This window comes from Lepidochelys kempii, chromosome 3 (assembly GCF_965140265.1).
Source record: "Lepidochelys kempii isolate rLepKem1 chromosome 3, rLepKem1.hap2, whole genome shotgun sequence".
Classification (NCBI taxonomy): domain Eukaryota; kingdom Metazoa; phylum Chordata; order Testudines; family Cheloniidae; genus Lepidochelys; species Lepidochelys kempii.
Genome location: NC_133258.1, coordinates 83,729,606 through 83,750,547, shown reverse-complemented (window position 1 = coordinate 83,750,547; position 20,942 = coordinate 83,729,606). Strand labels below are relative to the sequence as shown.

The following is a 20,942-nucleotide window of genomic DNA, read 5'->3' as shown; positions in this document are numbered from 1 at the left end:
ATCAAAGGAAACAGACACTCTGGATCATAAATGGCACCTCCCCATTCCTCTTTCCCATTATTCTGCTAATGGGAACAGTTATTCAGAGATAAAAAGCAAGGAAGCATCTATCAAGTATCTAGCAAGGAAGCATCCTCCCAGATTGGCCACAAAGAGTTGTGGTTCTCAGACCTAGTGGAGATGTCACAGAGGTCTCCACTCCCACTTTTTGGAAGACAAAATCTCCTGTTCCATGGCCGGCACCATTCTTTCATGTCTGCCCAGACTACTGAGCTTGGCAGTTGAGAGGCAAGCCATAAACAAGATGGGATGCTCTGTAAAAAAAAAAAAATAGGTTTTTGTATCAAGCAGAACTGGCTTCTCAGTTTACACATGGGTTTGAATAAAATTTTCCTACTAGTGTCAAAATAGAAAGATCAGCCCTAGTAAACAAAATATTTCAGCTGTTGGTGAACCAAGATCCCCTTAATGCCAGCTGACAGAGGGTTACAGGAATGTCCTGATTCTGGTCTGGTCCACCAAAGAATGTCATGAGGTCTTAAGTACTGTAAGCTAACTCAATGGATAACTATTGACATACTACGTCAATGGAGAAATGTGACATTAACAGGGAAGGAAATAAGCCATAGGTCTGTATTCAGAGATAAAACTTTGGGGAGAATAAGTAGAAGGCAAAGAAGACACACCCTAATCCTGTACTTAGTGTCGTCAGATGCTACCGGTGTGGTGTTCTGCTCTGTTCAATGTTGATAACAGTCGGCTGCGTGCAAGTGTTCCCTCTGTGTGCTTCCCTGGCTCTGCAGATCACTGACACAGCAGACCCAAGAGAACCTCCAATGACCACAGACTCTGATAACGTACGAAGGCACCCGGCCAGGTTTATTGTCAAATGAAGCACAGTAATAGTTTCCCGCAGACACTACAGGACATACTACGAATATGTGCTCCCTGACAATGGACTGGCTCAGTCAGTGGCGGGACTCTCCGCTGCCCCCTAGGCCAGACAAAGACATCCATTCAGGAATGTATTCTTATACACAGGTACAAACAGGTTACACATCACTCCTGATGTATTGAGATACCACCCCTATACGCATTAGGGTGCTGCCTCTCCCCTGGTACAGGTTGGTTCGAACAAACAAGTCTATCCCTCATATTGTCCTTCTGATCCTGTCTTTAGGATGGTCTGCCTATTCCTTGTTATCTCTGTGGAATGTGTTCATACCATGATGTTCTGGTGCCATCCTGGCACACATTCATCTTATTAGTGCTTATATGTGTATACGTGCTTTTAGCAGCCTTCTTCTTGCCAACTTCTGTGAGCAGGACCTGCCTCTGGCTCACAGCTTAACTTTGCTTTTTATATTAGCAAAGTCTTGACCATTACTTTTAGTTCAGGCCTCATGTCTTATACAGGGCCTTAGGGCCTCATCTTACCACACTTAGGAAGTAAACAAGCAGTGTGTTTACATTCATGGAAACAGGCTCTCGGCCAATCTTGATTGAAAATGGTGCAGAGGAGTTTGGGGATGAAATAGACTTCTTTAGACAGGTTAACCTATAGGTTAAGTTTAGTCTCTAGAAAGTGTATTATGATTTTGTTTTTTATGTAACCTTTTGTTTCCAATATCTTTACTCACTGTTGCTTGAATCTTCGGTAATAAACATATCCTTGTTTTCACTATACATATATCTCAGTGCTGTGATCATACAAGCTGGAGTACTTACTGTTACTTTGGGGACAGCAGATCTGATATCACTGTGAGTATTCAGTGGAAAAGGAGCTGGACATTACAAGGGAATGCTTCAAAAGGACTTGGGGACTGGGCTGCATCTATTGTTAACCTGCAAGGCAAAGTAAAGGCTAGTGTTGCCCAGAGGAGAATTCTTGAAGGGCTAACAGGCTGGTGGTATCAGAGAGCTGACACCCAAGAAAACACAAGAAGACTCCCTCTCACTGGTGGCAGGGGGTAACAAGGTGACTCACAATCCTGGGTACCCTGAGAACCATTGCACTGTTCTGGACCTAAAACTTCCCACCATCGCATGTGTTCTTCTTCGAGTAGTGTCCCTATGAGTGCTCCACTTTAGGTATCTGTGTGCCCCTGCACCTCTAATCGGAGATTTTTGGTAGCAGTGTCCCATTGAGCCTGTGCATCTCGAGGCTATTTAGCACTGTACGGGAACCCCCCTCACTTCTCTACGCCTTTGGCCTCTGAGCAGTTGTCCCTTCCTTATCTGTGTCATTAGCATAAGTAGTGTTTGTTTTGTTACCTTTGTTCTCCCTAAAAGTACTCAGGCTAGTGTTTTATTTTATTTTAATTTAATTTAATTTTATTCCTTTGGTCTAAAAAGAAAAGAGAAAAAGGAAAAGAACTTCACTTTCCTTCCCTGTCTGGGCGCATTCCCCCCCTCCCCAGGCATCTAGTAGACTCATAATTATTTCTTTTTCAGTTAAAAAAAAAAGTAAAGATGATGTTCTTCTGCATATTCCTCCCTACTAGAGGATGACGCCCCCTGCCAGGGGCTTGCCTGGCTCTCTCTGCTCCAAGTGGTGCCTCTCCTACCAGGAGTCTGTTCCTGTAATGGCCAGACACTCACTGTGCCTGGGAGACCCTCACAGAAGTGCTTTACCTGCCACACCTAAAACTGCAGCCTCACAGGAGCTGGGAGCTGAAGTAAAAATTCCTCCCTGTAGAGAAAACACTTCAGTCTGCAGGGGACTCCAGTGGGTGTTGACCCCAGATCATCCCCGGAGCCTTCACTTCAAAAGGGGTCGAGTGGTGAAGAGGAGGAGAGAGAAAAAGAAGAAGCCACCAACAGACTCCCCCTGGAAAGGCTCCTCTGAGCAACTGGCCAGTCAGAGGGGTGTTCCCCAGTGCGGAACCTCCTGCTGTGAGCTCAGCTGCCGCACCCGCTTGGCAGGGAAGCTCAGGAAGCTGAAACCTGAGAAGGGGCTTCCTGCTGTGAGCTCTGCCCTGCTCTGAGCTCTGCTCTGCGCACCGACAAGGGGCTTCTGTAAGTTCTGTGCTGCTCTGAGTTCTACCCTGGGCAACTACTGCACGGAGAGGACACAGTTACCATACCATCTCTAAAAGAGTGACACAGAGAAGCCCTGCTGTCAGCTCTGCTTCAGCACGGAGACACCAGAAGCTTCCACCTTCATGCTCTGAGGCAACGGTACCATCCCCTAAGGAGAGGGGACAGTTACCCCACCATCTCTAAAAGAGCAGCATAGCGAAACCCTTTGGTACCAGATGCAACAAAACTCCCACCTAGGAAGTGTTCTGCACCTTCCCAACCATTGATACCGACTATAGACACTCCTCTGGGGTTCCGGATGAGCCCATGGTAAAACAGGTACTCTGATACTCTGTAGACCTGTGGCCTCAGTACCCAGGGAGAGACAATTACCAAACCGTCTCTAAAAAAGTGGCACCAACAAACTTTTTGTACTGGGCAAAACTCTCATTTAGGGAGTGCTCTGCCCAACTATCGGTACTGACAATGTACCACGGACCCTCCTCTGTGGTACCAAATGAACCCATGGTACTGCATGAGCTCTGGTGCCCTGGAGACCTGATGATTGGAGAAGAACCACAATACCCAGTACTTGGTACCAGGACCCCAGTATCGAGCACATCCCGGCACCCAGAATCGCTCTTAGCACTGGGCTGTGTACTGCCAATACCTCAGTCAGCAGCACCCTTACCCACTGAAGAATCTGACACTGGCCAGGAGAATATCATTCCCTGGCCCCTCAAGGTGGCCCAGCACCATACTACAAGGGTCATTCCCAATTCCATCACGCCAACCGCCCGTGCTTGCCTTCTTGCCTCTCCCTCCCAAGGCCATATTGTAACTCTTTGAGTACATACACACACATGGCATGACTGTCTCCGGTGTCTCTCAGGGAGAGTCCACCAGATGGTTTGCTACAGCCTGGCACCTGAGCCAGGGCAGGAGAGCACCTGAGCCAGGATAGGAGAAAGCTTTTTCAGAACAGGAAAGATGGGGGAAGGGGGGGGGAAACAAAAAACAAAAAACCCACACCTGAAGAGGAAGTTACCTCTTCAGCACACTTCTCCTCATCTCTCCCAGATGAGGCTGTGCTGCCCACCCCTCATCACTAGGTGAAGATTTAAGAACTTTCTGGATCTTACCAAGAGGGTGGCAGACAAGCTGCAAATTCCCTTACAGGAGATGGCAGATACACATCACAAGTTGGTGGAAATTCTGCACATTACCGTCTCATCTAGAACTGTCCTCCCAATTAATGAGCTGATTCTAGATCCTAACAAAATCATCTGGCAGAGCCAGCCTTCTTCGCACCAACCAGCAACAGAGTGTAAACAAAAACAACCCTACATCTCTACCCAAAGAGGCAGACTTTGTTTTCAACATCCGCAACCCAACTCCATCATAGTGGATGTGATTAATGCATGAAGCAAGCAACATAATGCTAAGTCAACTCCATATGATCAGGCTTTGAAAGATGGCGTATTCATCAACAACATTACTGTTTAGAGTCATAAATTACCAAACTGTCATGGCCAAAACAATTTTGTTAATCTTGGGAAACCCAGGATGTTTCTGAAATGTTACTGGAAACACAAAAAGAACAGATTCAGACCATTCTTAGAGAAGGTCAGCTAATAGCCAGACCAGTCCTGGAGACACCACTGGATGTAGCTGTTATAGCTGCCCGCCCAGTCTCCATGACAGTGGTACTGAGGTGGGTTGTGGGGTTTTTTTTTTGTTTGCTACACCTCTCTAGATTGCCCAAAGAGCTACAGACTTCCAATTTGAAGGGCCAAACTCTTTGCAGAGAAGACAGATTTTCTTTCCACATCCTGAAGGATTCTCGGACCGCACTACACTCCTTAGGAATCTACACTGTGGAACAGAAGAGAAGATATACCTCTCAACCACACCACAGATAACAATCTTCTCAATACTCACCATTTCTGTGCTGTTATGAGCCACAGTGTAAGAGGCCCAGGGCTCAAAAGTGAGAACAGACTGCACCCCAGTCCATGACCTCTCAAACTGCCTCTTCGAAGCACTTTGATGAGCTGATCGGGGGCCTGAACAATGATACCTTACAGCATCAGCTGCCATCTATACACCTGTCACGCCACTCAGAAGTCACCTTACCTTACTTCACAGCAGTTAGGACCAGCTCTAGAGCAAAGAGATTGATTTCTAGCCCTGAACTTACAGGGTGCCTACTTCCATATCTCAATACAACCATCATACAGGAGATTTCCTACTGCTTACCTTTGGGGCAGGATCATTATAGGTACAGACTGCTCCACACAGGTTCACTTCATTGTAGTGGCATACTAACCCCGGTACAGTGACTGGACTTTATCAGCACCAACCTGATGCAGTACAAGCGAGAGCGCTCCTCTCACTACCCCATTCACCACCCTGGGACACATGTCTCGCTAATATGCTGAGGAGCTCACCTACACAACAACAAGGTTCTGGACAAATGGCCTTCCACAGAAATGACCTTCCATATCACTCTTTTGGGGTTAGAGGCTGTCAGGAGTGCCTGTGCACAAACTCTGCCTTTCATCAAAAACAACACACAAAGATTATGATGTACTTAATGTGACCTGTATGTTTGTATAAACTGACAAGGAGCTGCCAGATCTCCCTCCCTCTGCAAGACAGCATTCAAACTTTGGAATTGATGCACCCATCACAATGTGCTCATCTCAGCTGTCTGTCTACAAGGGATACAGAACAGGGATAACCAACAGTCTCAGTTGGAATTTTCTCACGACAGTGAGTGTATACTGAATTCACAGGTGCTTCAAGATATAGCCACCTTTTGGGGAAACATTCACTGGCAGTTGCCCTCATCGTCTCAGTGGACAGGGCCCACTTGTATGTCTTTTCCCAGTTTCCTCCTGTATCCAAGATTCTGTTGAAAATTCAGTGAAACAAAGCAAGAGTTATTGTGATTGCCCCTCTTGACTATGACAATTCTGGCTCCCTTACTTGATGCAGATGGCAATATGCCCTCCTGTTCCTCTGATGTCAGCCCATTCCTCACCCGCTCCCTCTAAACAATGGGCTGACCCTTCACCCCAATCTATGGGTCCTCTGCCTCCAGGCTTGGATCTTTCTTTGTTCCAAGGCTTAGAAGCAGAATGCTCCGATAAGCTGAAACACAAGTTGCAATACAACCACAAGTTGAGCACTCCACACACCTATCTACAAAATGGAAACGACTCCAAGTTTGTACCATTCCAAACGGACAGACCCAACCTCATCTTTCCTCCCTCTGATTTTGCACTACATTTTAAACTCTCACTTAGCTCCCTTAAGGTACATTTCATGGCGAAAATGGCTTCCCACTTGGCGTTTGCTCAACCACTAATGCGTAGACTCTTTAAGGGCACTGGGACTCTCTTCACCCATGTTACACCACCCGCTCCAGCCTGGGACTTTAATCTACTTCTCAGGGCTTGGACTAGACCTCCCTCCAAGTCCAGGGCAACTTGTTCTCTTACACCTGTCCATGACAACAGCATTTCTAATTGCCATCACCTCAGCTAGGCACATAGGAGAAATAGCAGCCCTGATGGCACACCCATCATTCACGGCCTTTGTCTTTAAAAAATAATAATAAAAAAAAAACCCCAACAACTCTAAGGCCATATCAGAAGTTTCTCCCTACTTTTTCTGCACTTTCCATAGGAATCAAGAGATCCATTTCCCTGTTTTTTCCCAAAACCACGTTGTGACAACTGGAGACAATTGTGCATATGCTAGATATTAGAAGGACATTAGCATTCTACTTGGACAGGACTAAGGACTTCAGAAAATCCCCTAACCTCTTCCTTTCATCCACAGAAAGATTCTAAAACTCTGTGATATCTCCTCAAAGACTATCCAAATGGCTCTCTAGTTGCATTAATCACTTAGCAAGAGCGCAACTTGCTTCCGTTCATACACACTCCATGAGATCAGTTCCTACCTCAATCACATTCCATAGGGATACCCCATCTCCCCAATCTATAGAGCAATGACTGGGGCCTCTGTCCATACTTTCGCAGAACATTATGTGATCACTGAAGATTTGGCCGCTGACACCATCTTTGACTCCACAGTACTCTCTATAGTAAAAGACTCTGCTCCGAAGTCCCAGCCTCCAGTGGTGAGTGCTGCTCCAGAGTCACCTAAAGTGGAGCATCCATAGGGACACTACTCAAAGAAGAAGAGGAAGTTACTCACCTTGTGCAGTAACGATGGTTCTTCAAGATGTGTGTCCTTATGGGTGCTCCACAACCCGCCCTCCTCCCCTCTACTTCAGAGTTCTCTATAGGGCTCTGTGGTAGAGAAGGAAATGAGGGGGGTTCGCCTGTGCAGTGCTAAATAGCCTCAAGGCAGACCACGAGGGAGGGAGCGCACATGCGCGGGCTCAACAGGACACTGCTACCAAAAATTTCTGATTAGAAGTGCAGGGGCACACAGACTCCTAAACTGGAGCAGCCTTAGGGACACACATCTCGAAGAAGCATCGTTACTGCACAAGGTGAGTAACTTCCTCATATCTTGACATTAAATAGTGACATAAATGTAGGCTCATTAAAAACTCTGAAAGATCACCTGATAATATCTAGGTTTCTTAAAGCAGTACGTGTATCCAAACCAACCAGATCCCTATTTAGGATCTGCCTACAGTGCTGCAAAGTCTTGTGACCCATCTGTTCAAACTGATGGTATCTAATTCCTTACATTTTCTTTCCATAAACATGTCTCCTGACTGCAGTCACGTTGGCAAGAAAAGTCTCTGAAATCTCCATTCTTGTGTGACATGAAATGATCTCTTGAGGTCCCTTCCAGCCCTACATTTCTGTGATGCTATCATTTGCTCCATCATCCACAAGGACAAGATTGTTCGCCATGCTCCAGAATCATTCATAATCAGTGTTATGTATTTCTCCCATTCCTCAGGGGAAAATAATTCTTTTTTCATTTTGCCTAAAGCCTCATATAGAGAAATCATGACACATGCCTAATGTAAGACAAACTGTTAAAAGATACTGTAGGAGAATCTATCAATTCAGAAAAACACTGAGTCAGACCCTGGCCCATTCTGTAGTCCCTTTCCACCACTCTGTCAACGCAAAGGGGTCTTACGTCTGCCTTAAATGTGAAGCTGAGGTTTCCGCCAGCATGGGGAAATCCTTGGCTGATGTGGTGTTCTGTGCTGCCCCCCTCCAAACACGCTGGGCACAGAAGCATATTTGTGCATAGATAAAGTAATTTTAGAAAATATCAGAGCCCACTCAATCCTTTCCACAGAGGTATCCTAGGCAGAAAGGGTGCTAGCTTCCACAAAGGAAGTCTGTAAAGCCTTGTCATCCATCAGCCTTTTTTCGAAAAAGCACTATAGGCTTGACTTCATTCCTCTGTAAAATCATCCTTCAATGGGAAAGACTCCAAAAGAGGTTTTTTTAAATGTTAATAATACTAATTTGAGGGAAGTCCTACTGTCCTATTTATCTTTCCTTGCTTCCTTCCTTCCTTTGTCCAAATATCTGACTGGGCAAAAGATCAAGTTTCCTTTCTGAATCTGACCTTTCCTGCCATCTGGTCACTTAAGGGAAGTGCTTTGTCTATATAAAGCCCATGTATATGAAACATTACTCTTATATTCAATCTAATAATAAGAAGTGCAGAAACACAGCTTTGGAAAATTCAGCTTTGGAAGTACTTATCTAGTATGAAGATGTAAGGGGTATGACCAGGACCTGGAGTTCCATAGACAAGTCTGAACTGACTCCAGTATTTGTGGGGAGAGAGGTTTAGTTCATGCAGAGAGGTGTAGTCCATGTTATGGACTGTGGAAGAGGTCATTCCCTGAAAGGAAATCATCAGCTAACAAACTTCACATGACAGATCATACCAAAATAATGATTTGTGCCCCCACTTATGATTCTACAGCAGTGGCTAACAAACACTATTTTCAGAGCCACACTAGCAAAATTGAAGATGCAAGCACACAAAGCTCTTTTAGACACAATGCCATCTAAGCTGAAATTACTCTTAAACAAAATGGGCATTTGATTTCTGCGCCATTCAAAATACAGAGTGAAAGACAATGTTTGCTAAGCAGAATAAAATACAATAAAATAAAAAGTGAAAAATTGCTTCTAGATTTCTAAGGGCTTGTCTACTCACTAGGGAACTTTTTAGTGTGTGCCAGCAAGATTAGTGTGCAACTCATTGAACATTTGAATTCACACCCCTCTGGTGCACATTGCTGCACCATATAGACCAGCCCCAAGAGGGAACTGCAAGAAATTGAGAGAAAAATAATGACTTTTTAAAATTACTATTAAAAAAATCCTTTTAATAAAATGTTTTTTCTTTTTGCCATTCGCTCACTGAACTTTCTGTGTAGAAAAAGATTACTTTAGAATTACATCATTTTTATCTTTGTTTCCAATCAGATCCACAGGATTTATACTGGATGGTTTCCCTCGTACATTTGAGGAGGCCCAGTACTTATTAGAACGAGGACTCTGCCCCGATGTTGCAGTTTTTATCCAAGTGGAAGAAAGTGACATTTCTGATCGTCTTCTTCCTCCACGTTTGGAAAAATGGAGAGATAGACAAAATAAAAAAATGGAAAATAAGAAGAAGCTGAAAGACATGAAAGAAAAAATAAAGGTAGGTTTTATTCTTTCAGTAACAAACAGATTTTAGATTAGTGTTACAGTGAGGCTCCTTGTAATGAAGGAGATCTAGCTCTCCTGTGCCACCTCAGGTGGTCAGTTAATACAGCGGGGCAGCACCTGGTGCTATAAAGGATCATGGAGAATCAGAAAGGATAGAGGTCCTTGAAGGAAGGCTGAACATCAGAGGGGTTTTCCGGCTAACCTCCTCAAATTGGAGAGCCAGAGCTGAGGGTCAGAGAGGGCTGAAGGAAGGGGAGCAGTGGAGGAGCTTATCTCCATGCTGAAGAACTGGAGCCAGAGGGCTGGGGGAGAGGAAGGGATGCTCCCCAGGTAAGGATGAAGTCCCAGCAGAGAGTTGGCGGTGGTAGGAAGATCCCCAGTGGGGGCTCCACTGCGAAGAACAGGGATATACTACAGCTGGAAGGGGTGAAGTGGCTGTCCTGGCAGAAGGACGGGGAGGGGGGCAAAAAAGAGGACTGAAGAAGAACCCAGGTATGGTGGAAAACTCCAGAGTATGGTATGTACTATGTTGACGGACTGTGTGTCATGGGATTTTAACAACTATGCACTGGGAGTGGCAGGTGGACTATGTTTTTGGACTTCTATTATGGATTATTTGCAGTATGTTTTTGTAATAAACTGGCCCCTAGGAAGGGTATTATTGGGGTAAGACAACCCGTTGTGGAGTTCTTAGGGACCTGAGAGGGGAAGAGGGATGGTAACCCCTGTTAGGGTGCCCACCCACAAAAGGGCATTTGAGAATGAAGGGGAATCATTCACAGTTAGATTAGACCATCTAGGCAGATCTCTGCATTGGGTGATGAAGCAGAACTTCATAGTCCTACAAGGAGCACCAGAGGCAAGTAGAACAATTCTGAAGTGGTCAGAGTGATGCTTATACCATCCCCCTCTCAGGCCTTAGTACAGGGATCTATCCAGGGGAAAGGGGCATGGCTGGGGTTTTCCTTTGCCCTGGAGATCCTCATCTGCTAGAAGTAAAAGTTCTGCTCCAGCAGTTGTCAAAAGTTAGAACTCTGCTCTAAAAATCTCATCTTTGAGGTTTGGAGATGCAGTATTGCCAGCCTCAGGAGGTCAAAAATCATGAGATTGGCCCCCAAAATCATGAAATTTTAAAAAACATCAAATCATGTTATTGTATTCTGTCTTTTGACTTTTTGATTCTCGTCTGCCAATGAGTGTATGTGATAATGTCAGTGTGATCATTTCAGCTTGAATGCACACACAAATGCATGCCTTTCCCATGTGTCACAGATGGAGACTCCACTTTGGCTCTAATCACCACAGATAAGCAGAACGGCCATCCATGCCCTATTGCTGTCCAGACTCCTTCCCTTCTTAGTTTATAACCTTTGATAAAAGAAGGGCTAAATGTTAAATAGTTTGAGAACCTTGACCTATTTAGTGCATCATGATTCACACTAGCACATAGAATTTATATTACTTCTTTGGGTTGATAAATTATAGATGTACATAGACACATAGACTTTGAGGCGAGAAGGGACCATTGTCATCATCTAGTCTGACCTCCTCCACATCGCAGGCCACAGAACAGCACACATCCACTCCTGTAATAGACCCATAACCTTTGGCTGTTCCAGAACTTCACGACTTTGATAGTTAGAAACTTTTGTCCAGTTTCAAGCCTAAACTTGTTGATGGCCAGTGTATATCCATTTATTCTTGTGCTAACATAGGCCCTTGACTTAAATAACTCCCGTCCCTGATATTTATTCCTCTGATATATTTTTAGAGAGCAATCATATCTCCCCCCACAGCCTTTGTTTGGTTAGGCTAAACAACCCAAGCTCCATAAGTCTCCTTTCGTAAGATAGGTTCTCCATTCCTCTGATCATCCTAGTAACCCTTCTCTGCACCTGTTCCAATTTGCATTCATCTTTCTTAAACATGGGAAACCAGAACTGCACACGGTATTCCAGATGAGGTCTCACCAGTGCCTTGTATAGTTGTAATAACACTTCCTTATCTCTGCTGGAAATACCTTGCTTGATGCATCCTACAATTGCATTAGCCTTTTTCATGGCTCCATCACACTGGTGGCTCATAGTCACCCTGTGATCAATCAATACACCCAGGTGTTTCATCTCTTCTGTCTCTTCCAACTGATATGTCCCCAGCTGCTGGCAAAATTCTTCGTGTTACTCCCTAAGTGCGTGAGTGTGCACTTTGCGCTCTTAAATTTCATAAGATTTCTAATACTGCACATAGCGGGGCGTGGCTTCTCTAACGTCTTCTTCCCTGCAGAAACTGCATGGACTCCAATAGTTGTGCCTTCACTACACCCTTTTATTTTAAGTTCCCTCCACCATTTCTACAACAATCCCCGTGCAACAGTCTGTTTACAACACCACCTATGCTTTTTGGCCCTTCCCCCAGAACCCGAGGGAAATGGAGGTCTCTCTCCCTTGAGGCATCCATGTAATTGGGCTAACTCAGCCCTAGTCCCCTCTCCTTCCCTTGGCACTTCCCTTCTGTCTCTTTATCAGCCTTGGGTTGATAAGCTAATTGGCTCCTTATCCTATCCATCTGTCCAGCCTGATCCTCTAATTACCCCAACCCCATCAGCTTTCTCAAGGGAAACTAATGAACATCCGAGTGATCAGATTGCAGGATCACTTGTTCACCCCCTGCACTCTGTCACACTAGAGTTTTCAGGGTCATCCAAATCTTCTTGTATAATATTCCAGTCCTCCTCTGTATTGGAAATACCTCCCAACTTTGTGTCATCCATAAATTTTATTAGCGCACACTCACTTTTTGTGCCAAGGTTATTAATGAAAATGTTAAATAAGATTGGTTGCAAGACTGATCCCTGAGGAACTCCACTAGTAACCTCCCTCCAGCCTGACAATTCACCTTTCAGCATGACTCATTGTATTCTTCACTTCAACTAGTTCCTTACCCATCTTTCAATTCTTGTATTAATCCCCATCTTCTCTAGTTAAACTAATAATTTCCGACATGGAACTGTATCAAATGCCTTACAGAAATCCAGGTAGATTAAAGAACATTACATTAGCTCCTGCTTTCTGAATTTAGCTCATTAGGGTGCAGAGGAATATTTCAGGAGATGGGGGTCTTAGACAACAGCTCGGCAGAAAAAAGAATGCTTAGTTACTACATATGAGTAAATGCATATTGTGACAAAGTTCCTCCTCTACCTTGGTGGGTCTTGCGCTTATTGGCAGATTTGCTCACCTTGGAGCTTCACGGCAGCCCTCAGCTTGGCCGTTTTTCTGAACCCACAGTCCAGGTCGACTCCTCCTGTGTCTGACCAGGAGTTAGGAGGTTTCAGGGGAACCCGGGCCCGCCCTCTACTCCAGGTTCCAGCCCAGGGCCCTGTGGAATGCAGCTGTCTAGAGTGCCTCCTGGAACAGCTATGCAACAGCTACAACTCCCTGGGCTACTTCCCCATGGCCTCCTCCCAACACCTTCTTTATCCTCACCATAGGACCTTCCTCCTGGTGTCTGATAATGCTTGTACTCCTCAGTCCTCCAACAGTCTGCGTTCTCACTCTCAGCTCCTATTGCTTCTTGCCCCCAGCTCCTCACACGCGCACCACAAACTGAAGTGAGCTCCTTTTTAAACACAGGTGCCCTGATTAGCCTGCCTTAATTGATTCTAGCAGCTTCTTGATTGGCTGCAGGTGTTCTAATCAGCCTGTCTTAATTGTCTCCAGAAGGTTCCTGATTGTTCTGGAACCTTCCCTGTTGGGAAACGGAACATCCTTTGCTTGCTCCTCAGCTATCTGCTTTCTATTCGTTCCTAAAGCCCCCTGGCCTGGATTTTTCTTTCTTTTTGAACCTGCCTTAGCCCCCCCCCCCCCCCCCCCGACCGGGCCAAACACTTTTTTTGCTTTGTTTTGATTTTTTGTTTTTTTTTCCCGTCTACGTGCTGGTCGGCCCTTAGCTTGTCGCCAGCACCCGCCCCCCCACGCCTGCTTTCAGGCGCAGCTATTTGCCTCAGCTGAGCCCCCCCCGGAGGAAGGGGGGGAAGATTGCCGATTTTGCTGTCCGGAGGGGGGAGTGGAAACCCCCAGACCCAGCCGTTTTGCTGGCAGCTCAGACTTTACAACATTCTCAGCATGCCGGAAGCCTTGGAACACAGCCAACACAGCTGGAGAAGAAGATTTCAGAAGACAGGAGAAACAATCCGGGGAAGCTATAAATCATCGTGAAGGGGGCCGTAAGACTGAGTAATTTTTTGAATTATACTCTCGTGGGGGGGAGTTTGACTGTGGTTACTTGCGTTTGTGGCAGCACAGGGGGGGTGGCACGGAGCCCTCCCCCCCATCCATCGGTACCCCAAACTCCCTCACCCTTACTACAACTGTCACGGCCCCCCCCGCCATCCATCCCTGCTGGCAACGTGCCATCTCCCTTCGGATCCAGCTGTTCGCTTTGAACTTTGCCTTTCGGACCGGACATAACAGCCGACCAACCGAGACTCTTTGGACAAACGTGTGTAGGTCTGCATCCCCCCCACCCCCCGGATTGCTTATCCCACAGTCCCTATTACTAGACCCCGATTTCCGCCCCCCCCAGTCCAACCCCCTCGGCATTCCCCCCCCCGGCCTGCAGCCCAGCGGGGAGGAGCAGTTACTTTGCTCCCCCCTCATCTCCTCCTCCTTCTGGTGTCTCCCCGTCTCTCCCTGATCACAATGGCGGGGAATGAGAGGGGCGAGGACGCTTCAACAAAATCAGTTGTCCCTCCCCCACCACCCCCCCTGCCCGACCCAAGGTCCCCCCCCACCACTATTGTTAAGATACTTGCCACCCCCCCCCCCCCGCTGGGGCACCGGCAGCAGGAGGCACCGGGGTGATCACTGCTGCGCCCACCGCCCCCCCAGATTCTAGGAACCCCCCCCAGCTGGCCGGAAGGGCCAGGGCGAGATGAAAGGAAAGGGCCCCGCTAAAACCACTAAGCCCTCCATGGCAGGGGCTGCCCCCACCGCTGTGGCCTCGTCATCAGCCGTGGCGCCCCTCCCTGCGTTTCCCTCCACCAGCTCTGCGATTGTCCCTTCCCCAGCCCCCAGGACGTATGCCCAGGCGGTGACGGCCCCCCTCTGCCTGCCGCCTCGTCATCTCACCCCCCCCCGCCTCCACCACCATCACCAGCGGCCGGGGCCCTTTCCCCGCCTTGACCAGGAGGCACGGTGTCCATTGCCTCCTGGTGCCCGCCTCGCCCCACGTGGAGACATACGTGCAGGTGTTGGCGAAGGTGGTGGGACCCACGGCTATTGTGGCAGCCTCCAAGATGTATGGGAAGGTCGTTTTCTTCTTAGCTTCGGAGGCTGCCACTCAGGAGGCGGTGGAGAGGAGCCTGGCGGTAGGGGGAGTGTTTGTCCCCCTAGAGCCGCTAGAAGACCTGGGCGTTCGCCTTATCCTCACCTCCGTTCCTCCCTTCTTACCCAATGTTGCCCTGTTACCCGCTCTCTCCACTCTGGGGAAACTTGTTTCTGTCATCAGCCCTCTCCCATTGGGCTGCAAGGACCCCACCCTCCATCACGTCCTTTCGTTCCGCCGGCAAGTGCAGCTTCTACCGCCGGCAGGGGCGCGTGACGGAGAGGTGCTCGAGGGGTCTTTCCTAGTCCCCTACCAGGGAGCCCGCTATCGGGTCTTTTACTCCACCGGAGAGGCCCGGTGCTACCTCTGCCGCTCAGCGGGGCATGTCCGCAGAGACTCTTTGGCCCGGGGGGGAGGGGCACTCGAAACCCCAGAGACCTGGCAGGACATCGGCCCCGTCGCTGCCAACGCCCCTGGCTGCCCGGCACCTGAAACCAACCCTCCTCCTACTCGATCCATCGCTGCTCCCGTCCAGGCCCAAGAGATACCTTCCCTACAACGCCCAGGCGAGCAAGGGAGTTCCACCCTTGCTAGTACCAATCCAGCAGAGCCTATGGAGGAGGGTGTGGCAAGGATATTACCGGGTATAGGAGAGGGTCCGCCCAAAGGAGAAACCCCCGCCTCTCATGCTGCCTCACCGCTACCCCCCCGAACCCCTGAACCATCGCCTCCGCCCCCCGACACGACCCCTGCTAACCAACCCCCAGATGACGCTATGGAGGGCTGGACCCTAGTCCAGGGGAAGCAACGCAAGCGGAAGGCTCGAGCTCCGCTGCATCCATCCGACGCGGAAGCCCCCCGGCAGACCAGGAAAGGAGGCACTGATATTGAGCCTCCCGCCACGGCCACGAGTGGGATCCATCCACTGGTGTTGGGAGGGGAAGACGGACTGGCATTGGAGGGCAGAATCCCCGCTCCATGGGAGACCCTCCCCTCCGAGACTCCTGAGGACGCCCCTTCTGCCTGGATACCACCTGAACCCCCCACGGACCCCGAGGCAACCGTTGAGGCGGGCCCTAGAGGAGAGGCCCCCGGGGTGGCAGAAGCTGGCCTCTCCCCTGTGTATGCAGAGATTGAGGCCCTAGATTTGACCCCGGTCACCCAGGGAGAGGATGATCTACTGCCGGCTGGCCTCGAGCTGGGCAACCTTACCCCAGCCCACCTTTCCCCATGCTCCCTCCCCCTAATTGCCTTCCCGGGCGAGCACCCTGCAGAAGGTGGTCCACCACCTGATGCCATGGCCGCTAAGACCACCATGGAGCCAGTGCCTAGCATTATTGGGAGCCCCCTCCCTTACCCCTTGACTCTGCTCAGGAGGCACTTTCCTTTAGCTGCTTGCCTTCTGAACCCCAGAGCCTTCCCCCTGCCCCTGCCCCCACCCCTCTCCCTGCCCAAGTCCCCTCCTCCTGCAATGCTAATGACGCCCCTGGGGTTATTTCCTTTCCACCTTTCGCAGATTCCCCCCAGGGAGCAGTCTTTGCACTTTCTAGTCGCGACCCATTAGGAGTGACAATTTTTTCCCTGCCATCCCCCTCCACCCCAAGGCATGAAATGAATTTAATAACCCCAGCCTGTCAGACGCCCCGTCAGTGGTCCGCACTCTGTCTACCTGCCTTAGCGGACCACGAGGCTGTATTAAGGAGTCCCACCAGGGAACACCCCGGAAATTGTAACCCCACCCCCCCATGAGCTGCAGCATGCACTACGGAAGTTCCTAGAACACACCCGTGGCACCCGCAATAGGGTACAGCTGGCTCTTCAGCTATGGGGGGACTTTGACCAAATCCTCCAGGCCACAAGGGCCCTTATAAAGGAGGGCAGGGGGCAAGGAAGGCGCGGTGCTGCGGCCTACGAGCGAGCCCGCAGCTTCCGACACGATCTACTCATCCACGGGATGGGTCACGGGTTGCTGCGCAACCTGCCGGGGGCCACGAACACCCCCACCAATAAGAGACCCCCACACCTCCAGCATGACGCCTCTTATTATTGCAACCTTGAACACCAGGGGCTGTAGAATGGCTCTCCGCAGGTCCCAGGTGCTCTCTTACCTTCAGGAAGGGGGGTACTCTGTAGCTTTCCTGCAGGAGACCCATACGGACCCGACCGTCGAGGACAGGTGGCGGCTGGAGTGGGGGGACGGGGTATACTTTAGCCACTTCACGACTTCGCAAGCTGGAGTGGCGACCCTGTTCTCCCCCACTACGGCCCAAGGTGCTAGGGGTCACTGAGGCCATGCCGGGCCACCTGCTGCACCTTCGAGTCCATATGGAGGAGCTCGTGGTCAACCTTGTTAACATTTATGCCCCGCAAACGAGCCCAAAGTGGCCACAATTCTATCAGCGGGTGTCCAACTTCCCCTTGATTCGCACAAGTGCCTGGTCCTGGGAGGGGACTTTAACACCACCCTCGAGGAATGGGACCGCTCAGGGGCCGAGCCGAGCCCAGCCGCCGCGAACATTCTCCGAGGAATAGTCGAACATCACTCCCTAGTGGACGTCTGGCGTGACCATCACCCAGATAACACTTCCACGTTCACCTTTGTGCGGGTGGAGGCCCATCGGTCACACCACTCTCGGTTGGACCGTATTTACTTATCCCGTTTCCATCTCTCACAGGCCCACTCCTCCACCATTTGGCCGGCCCCATTCTCCGACCATCATTTAGCCACCATGACGGTCTCCCTCCGTGCAGAGAGACTGGGGCCGGCCTATTGGCACTTTAACAACAGCCTGTTGGAGGACGAGAGCTTTGTGACGTCCTTCCGGGAGTTTTGGCTGGCCTGGCGAGAGCAGTGGCGTGCCTTTCCCTCAGTGCGGCGATGGTGGATCTAGGGAAGGTGCGCGCCAAGCTCTTCTGCCGTGACTACACTCGGGGCACCAGCCGACGGAGAAATGCGGCGATAGAGCAGTTGGAACGGGAGGTCTTAGAGATGGAGAGGCACCTGGCTGCCAACCCCGAGGACCCATCCCTCTGCAAAGCGTGCTGGGAGAAGCGGGAGGAGCTCTGGGCCCTCGAGGACCACCGGGCCCGAGGTGCCTTCGTTCGGTCCCGCATCTGCCTCCTTCGGGAGATGGACCGCCGCTCTCGCTTCTTCTATGCCCTGGAGAAAACGAGGGGGGCCAAGAAACACGTCACCTGCCTTCTTGCGGAAGACGGCACCCCCCTCACGGATCCGGAGGAGATGTGTGGGAGGGCCCATGACTTCTACACAAGCCTTTTCTCCCCGGATCCGACCGATCCTGGCGCTTGCGGGGTGCTCTGGGAGGAACTCCCCACAGTCAGCGTGGGCGACCGAGACCAGCTAGAGCTGCGTCTCACCCTGGCCAAGTTCTCGGAAGCCCTCCGTCGCATGCCCACCAATAAATCTCCGGGCATGGACAGGCTGACCGTGGAGTTTTTACCGCGCGTTCTGGGACATCCTTGGCTCAGACCTAGTCACTGTCTGGGCTGAGTCCTTGCAGAGCGGGGTCCTCCCTCTGTCGTGCAGGCGAGCGGTGCTCGCCTTGTTGCCGAAGAAGGGGGACCTCCGCGATTTACGAAACTGGCGTCCCGTCTCACTCCTTAGCACGGATTACAAAATCGTAGCAAAAGCAATCTCGCTGCGGCTAGGGTCCGTGATGGCGGACGTGATCCACCCAGACCAGACCTATACTGTCCCGGCTCGCAGCATTTTTGAAAACCTATTTCTGGTTTGGGACTTTTTGGAACTCGGGCGGAGAGATGGTCTGTCGTTCTCCCTCCTGTCTCTTGATCAGGAGAAGGCGTTCGATAGAGTAGACCATGGGTACTTCCTGAGCACTCTGCAGGCGTTTGGATTTGGACCTCAGTTTGTGAGTTTTCTCCGGGTGCTGTATGCCTCCGCGGAATGTTTGGTTAGGCTCAACTAGACTCTGACCGAATCGGTCAGCTTCGGGCGAGGAGTGCAGTAGGGGTGCCCCCTCTCGGGCCAGCTGTACGCTCTGGCAATCGAGCCTTTCCTCTGTCTCCTCCGCAGGAGGTTGACAGGGTTGGTGCTGCGGGAGCCGGAGCTGCGGCTGGTCCTGTCAGCGTATGCTGATGACGTACTCCTCGTGGTCCAGGACCCAGGCGACTTGGTGCGAGTGGAGGCATGCCAGACCATCTATTCGGCAGCCTCCTCCGCCCGAGTCAACTGGGTCAAGAGCTCTGGCTTGGCAGTGGGGGACTGGCGGCAGGTAAGCTCCCTCCCATCCGCGCTTCAGACCATCCGGTGGAGTGCGGGTCCACTGCTCTATCTCGGTGTTTACCTTTCCACCACGCACCCTTCCTCACCGGAGAACTGGCAAAATTTAGAGGGCAGGGTGATAGAGCGGATCCGGAAATGGACGAGGCTACTCCGATGTCTCTCCCTCCGAGGGAGAGCACTGGTGCTTAACCAACTAGTCCTGTCCACGCTCTGGTACCGGCTCAACACCCTGGCCCCGGCCCTGGGTTTCCTGACCCACCTCTGGAGATTGATTCTAGAGTTCTTTTGGTCAGGAATGCACTGGGCCCCTGTTGGAGTTCTTCATTTACCGCTGAAGGAAGGACGGCAGGGCCTGAAGTGTCTGCACACTCAGGTCCGCGTTTTCCGCCTCCAGGCCCTGCAGAGGCTCCTTTACAGTGCAAGTAGTTCGACGTGGAGCATATTGGCGCATGCCTTCCTGCACCGCTTCCAAGGGCTCCGATATGACCGGCAGCTCTTTTATCTTTGTCTGAGAGGTTTTCCACGAGACCTCTCCGGGCTGCTGGTCTTCTACCAGGACCTCCTCCGGACCTGGAAACTGTTTCTAACAACCAGGTCCGTGGCGGCCACCGCGGGAGCAGATCTCCTCACGGAGCCCCTGCTACACAATCCCCAACTCCGTGTGCAGGTGGTGGAGTCCCGCTCGGTGCGCCAGAGGTTGGTCCTGGTGGAAGTCACGAGGGTCGGAGACCTCCTGGACTACAACCAGAGAGACTGGCTGGATCCCCTGACGCTCACTCAGCGCATGGGGCTCTCCAGCCCTCGTACCCCCTGGCGCATACTTCAGGAGGTGAAGGCCGCCTTGACCCCCACTGCTCGGGCTTATGTCAACTGAGCCTTGCGTGAGGGCGCACCCCGCCCATCCTCTACCCCAGGCCCGCCGGACCTTTCCATTGGGCCCCTACCCTGCCGATCCCAACAAACCCCTCACCCTTTCACTGCAAGCCGGCTGCATGAACTGCAGCCGGTCAGTTTTCAAATCGCACCACGGAAATATTTATACACAGTCATGCTTCACACCCTTCACGCCCACACCCTGGTGTCCCGCCCCGATACAAAGTGGCGGGACCTCCTGCCACCTTTGGAGGTTGAGCAACCTCGGTGGGCCAGCCTGTATTCCACCTTGGTCTCAAGGCCCGTCGGGGACATCAGTTGGCGGCTCCTTCACGGAGCTGTGAGCACAGGCGTGTTTCTGACACGGTTTACCCCCATCCCGGATACTTGCCCTTTTTGTAATGTGAGGGAAACCCTGGCGCACGTATATTTAGTGTGCCAGATTGCAGCCCCTTTTCCGGCTCCTCACAAATATTCTATTGCACTTTTGGCTTCATTTCTCCCCTCACCTTTTTATCTATACACTCCCCATCTGTGGCCCCACAAAATCGCGAGATCTCCTGGTTAACCTCCTCCTAGCCTTGGCTAAAACAGCCATCTATAAAACCAGAGAGGGGAGGTTGGCCCATGAATCGTCCGGCGATTGTAGGGCCTTTTTCCAATCCTCAGTACATTCACGTATCCGGGCGGAGTTCCTCTGGGCGGCGTCCACCGACTCCCTTGACGCCTTTGAGGAGCGGTGGGCGCTGTCCGGGGTTCTCTGCTCGGTGACCCCA

General features: G+C 50.5%; 1 protein-coding gene across 1 annotated transcript in view; it reads left to right on the top strand.

Annotated features, from left to right (window-relative positions):
* AK9 (adenylate kinase 9) overlaps positions 1–20,942 on the top strand; it is a 239,389-nt gene that overhangs the window by 145,530 nt on the left and 72,917 nt on the right. Inside the window, 1 exon segment of the mRNA XM_073336992.1 lies at positions 9,477–9,696. Coding sequence (XP_073193093.1) covers positions 9,477–9,696 — 220 coding nt within the window.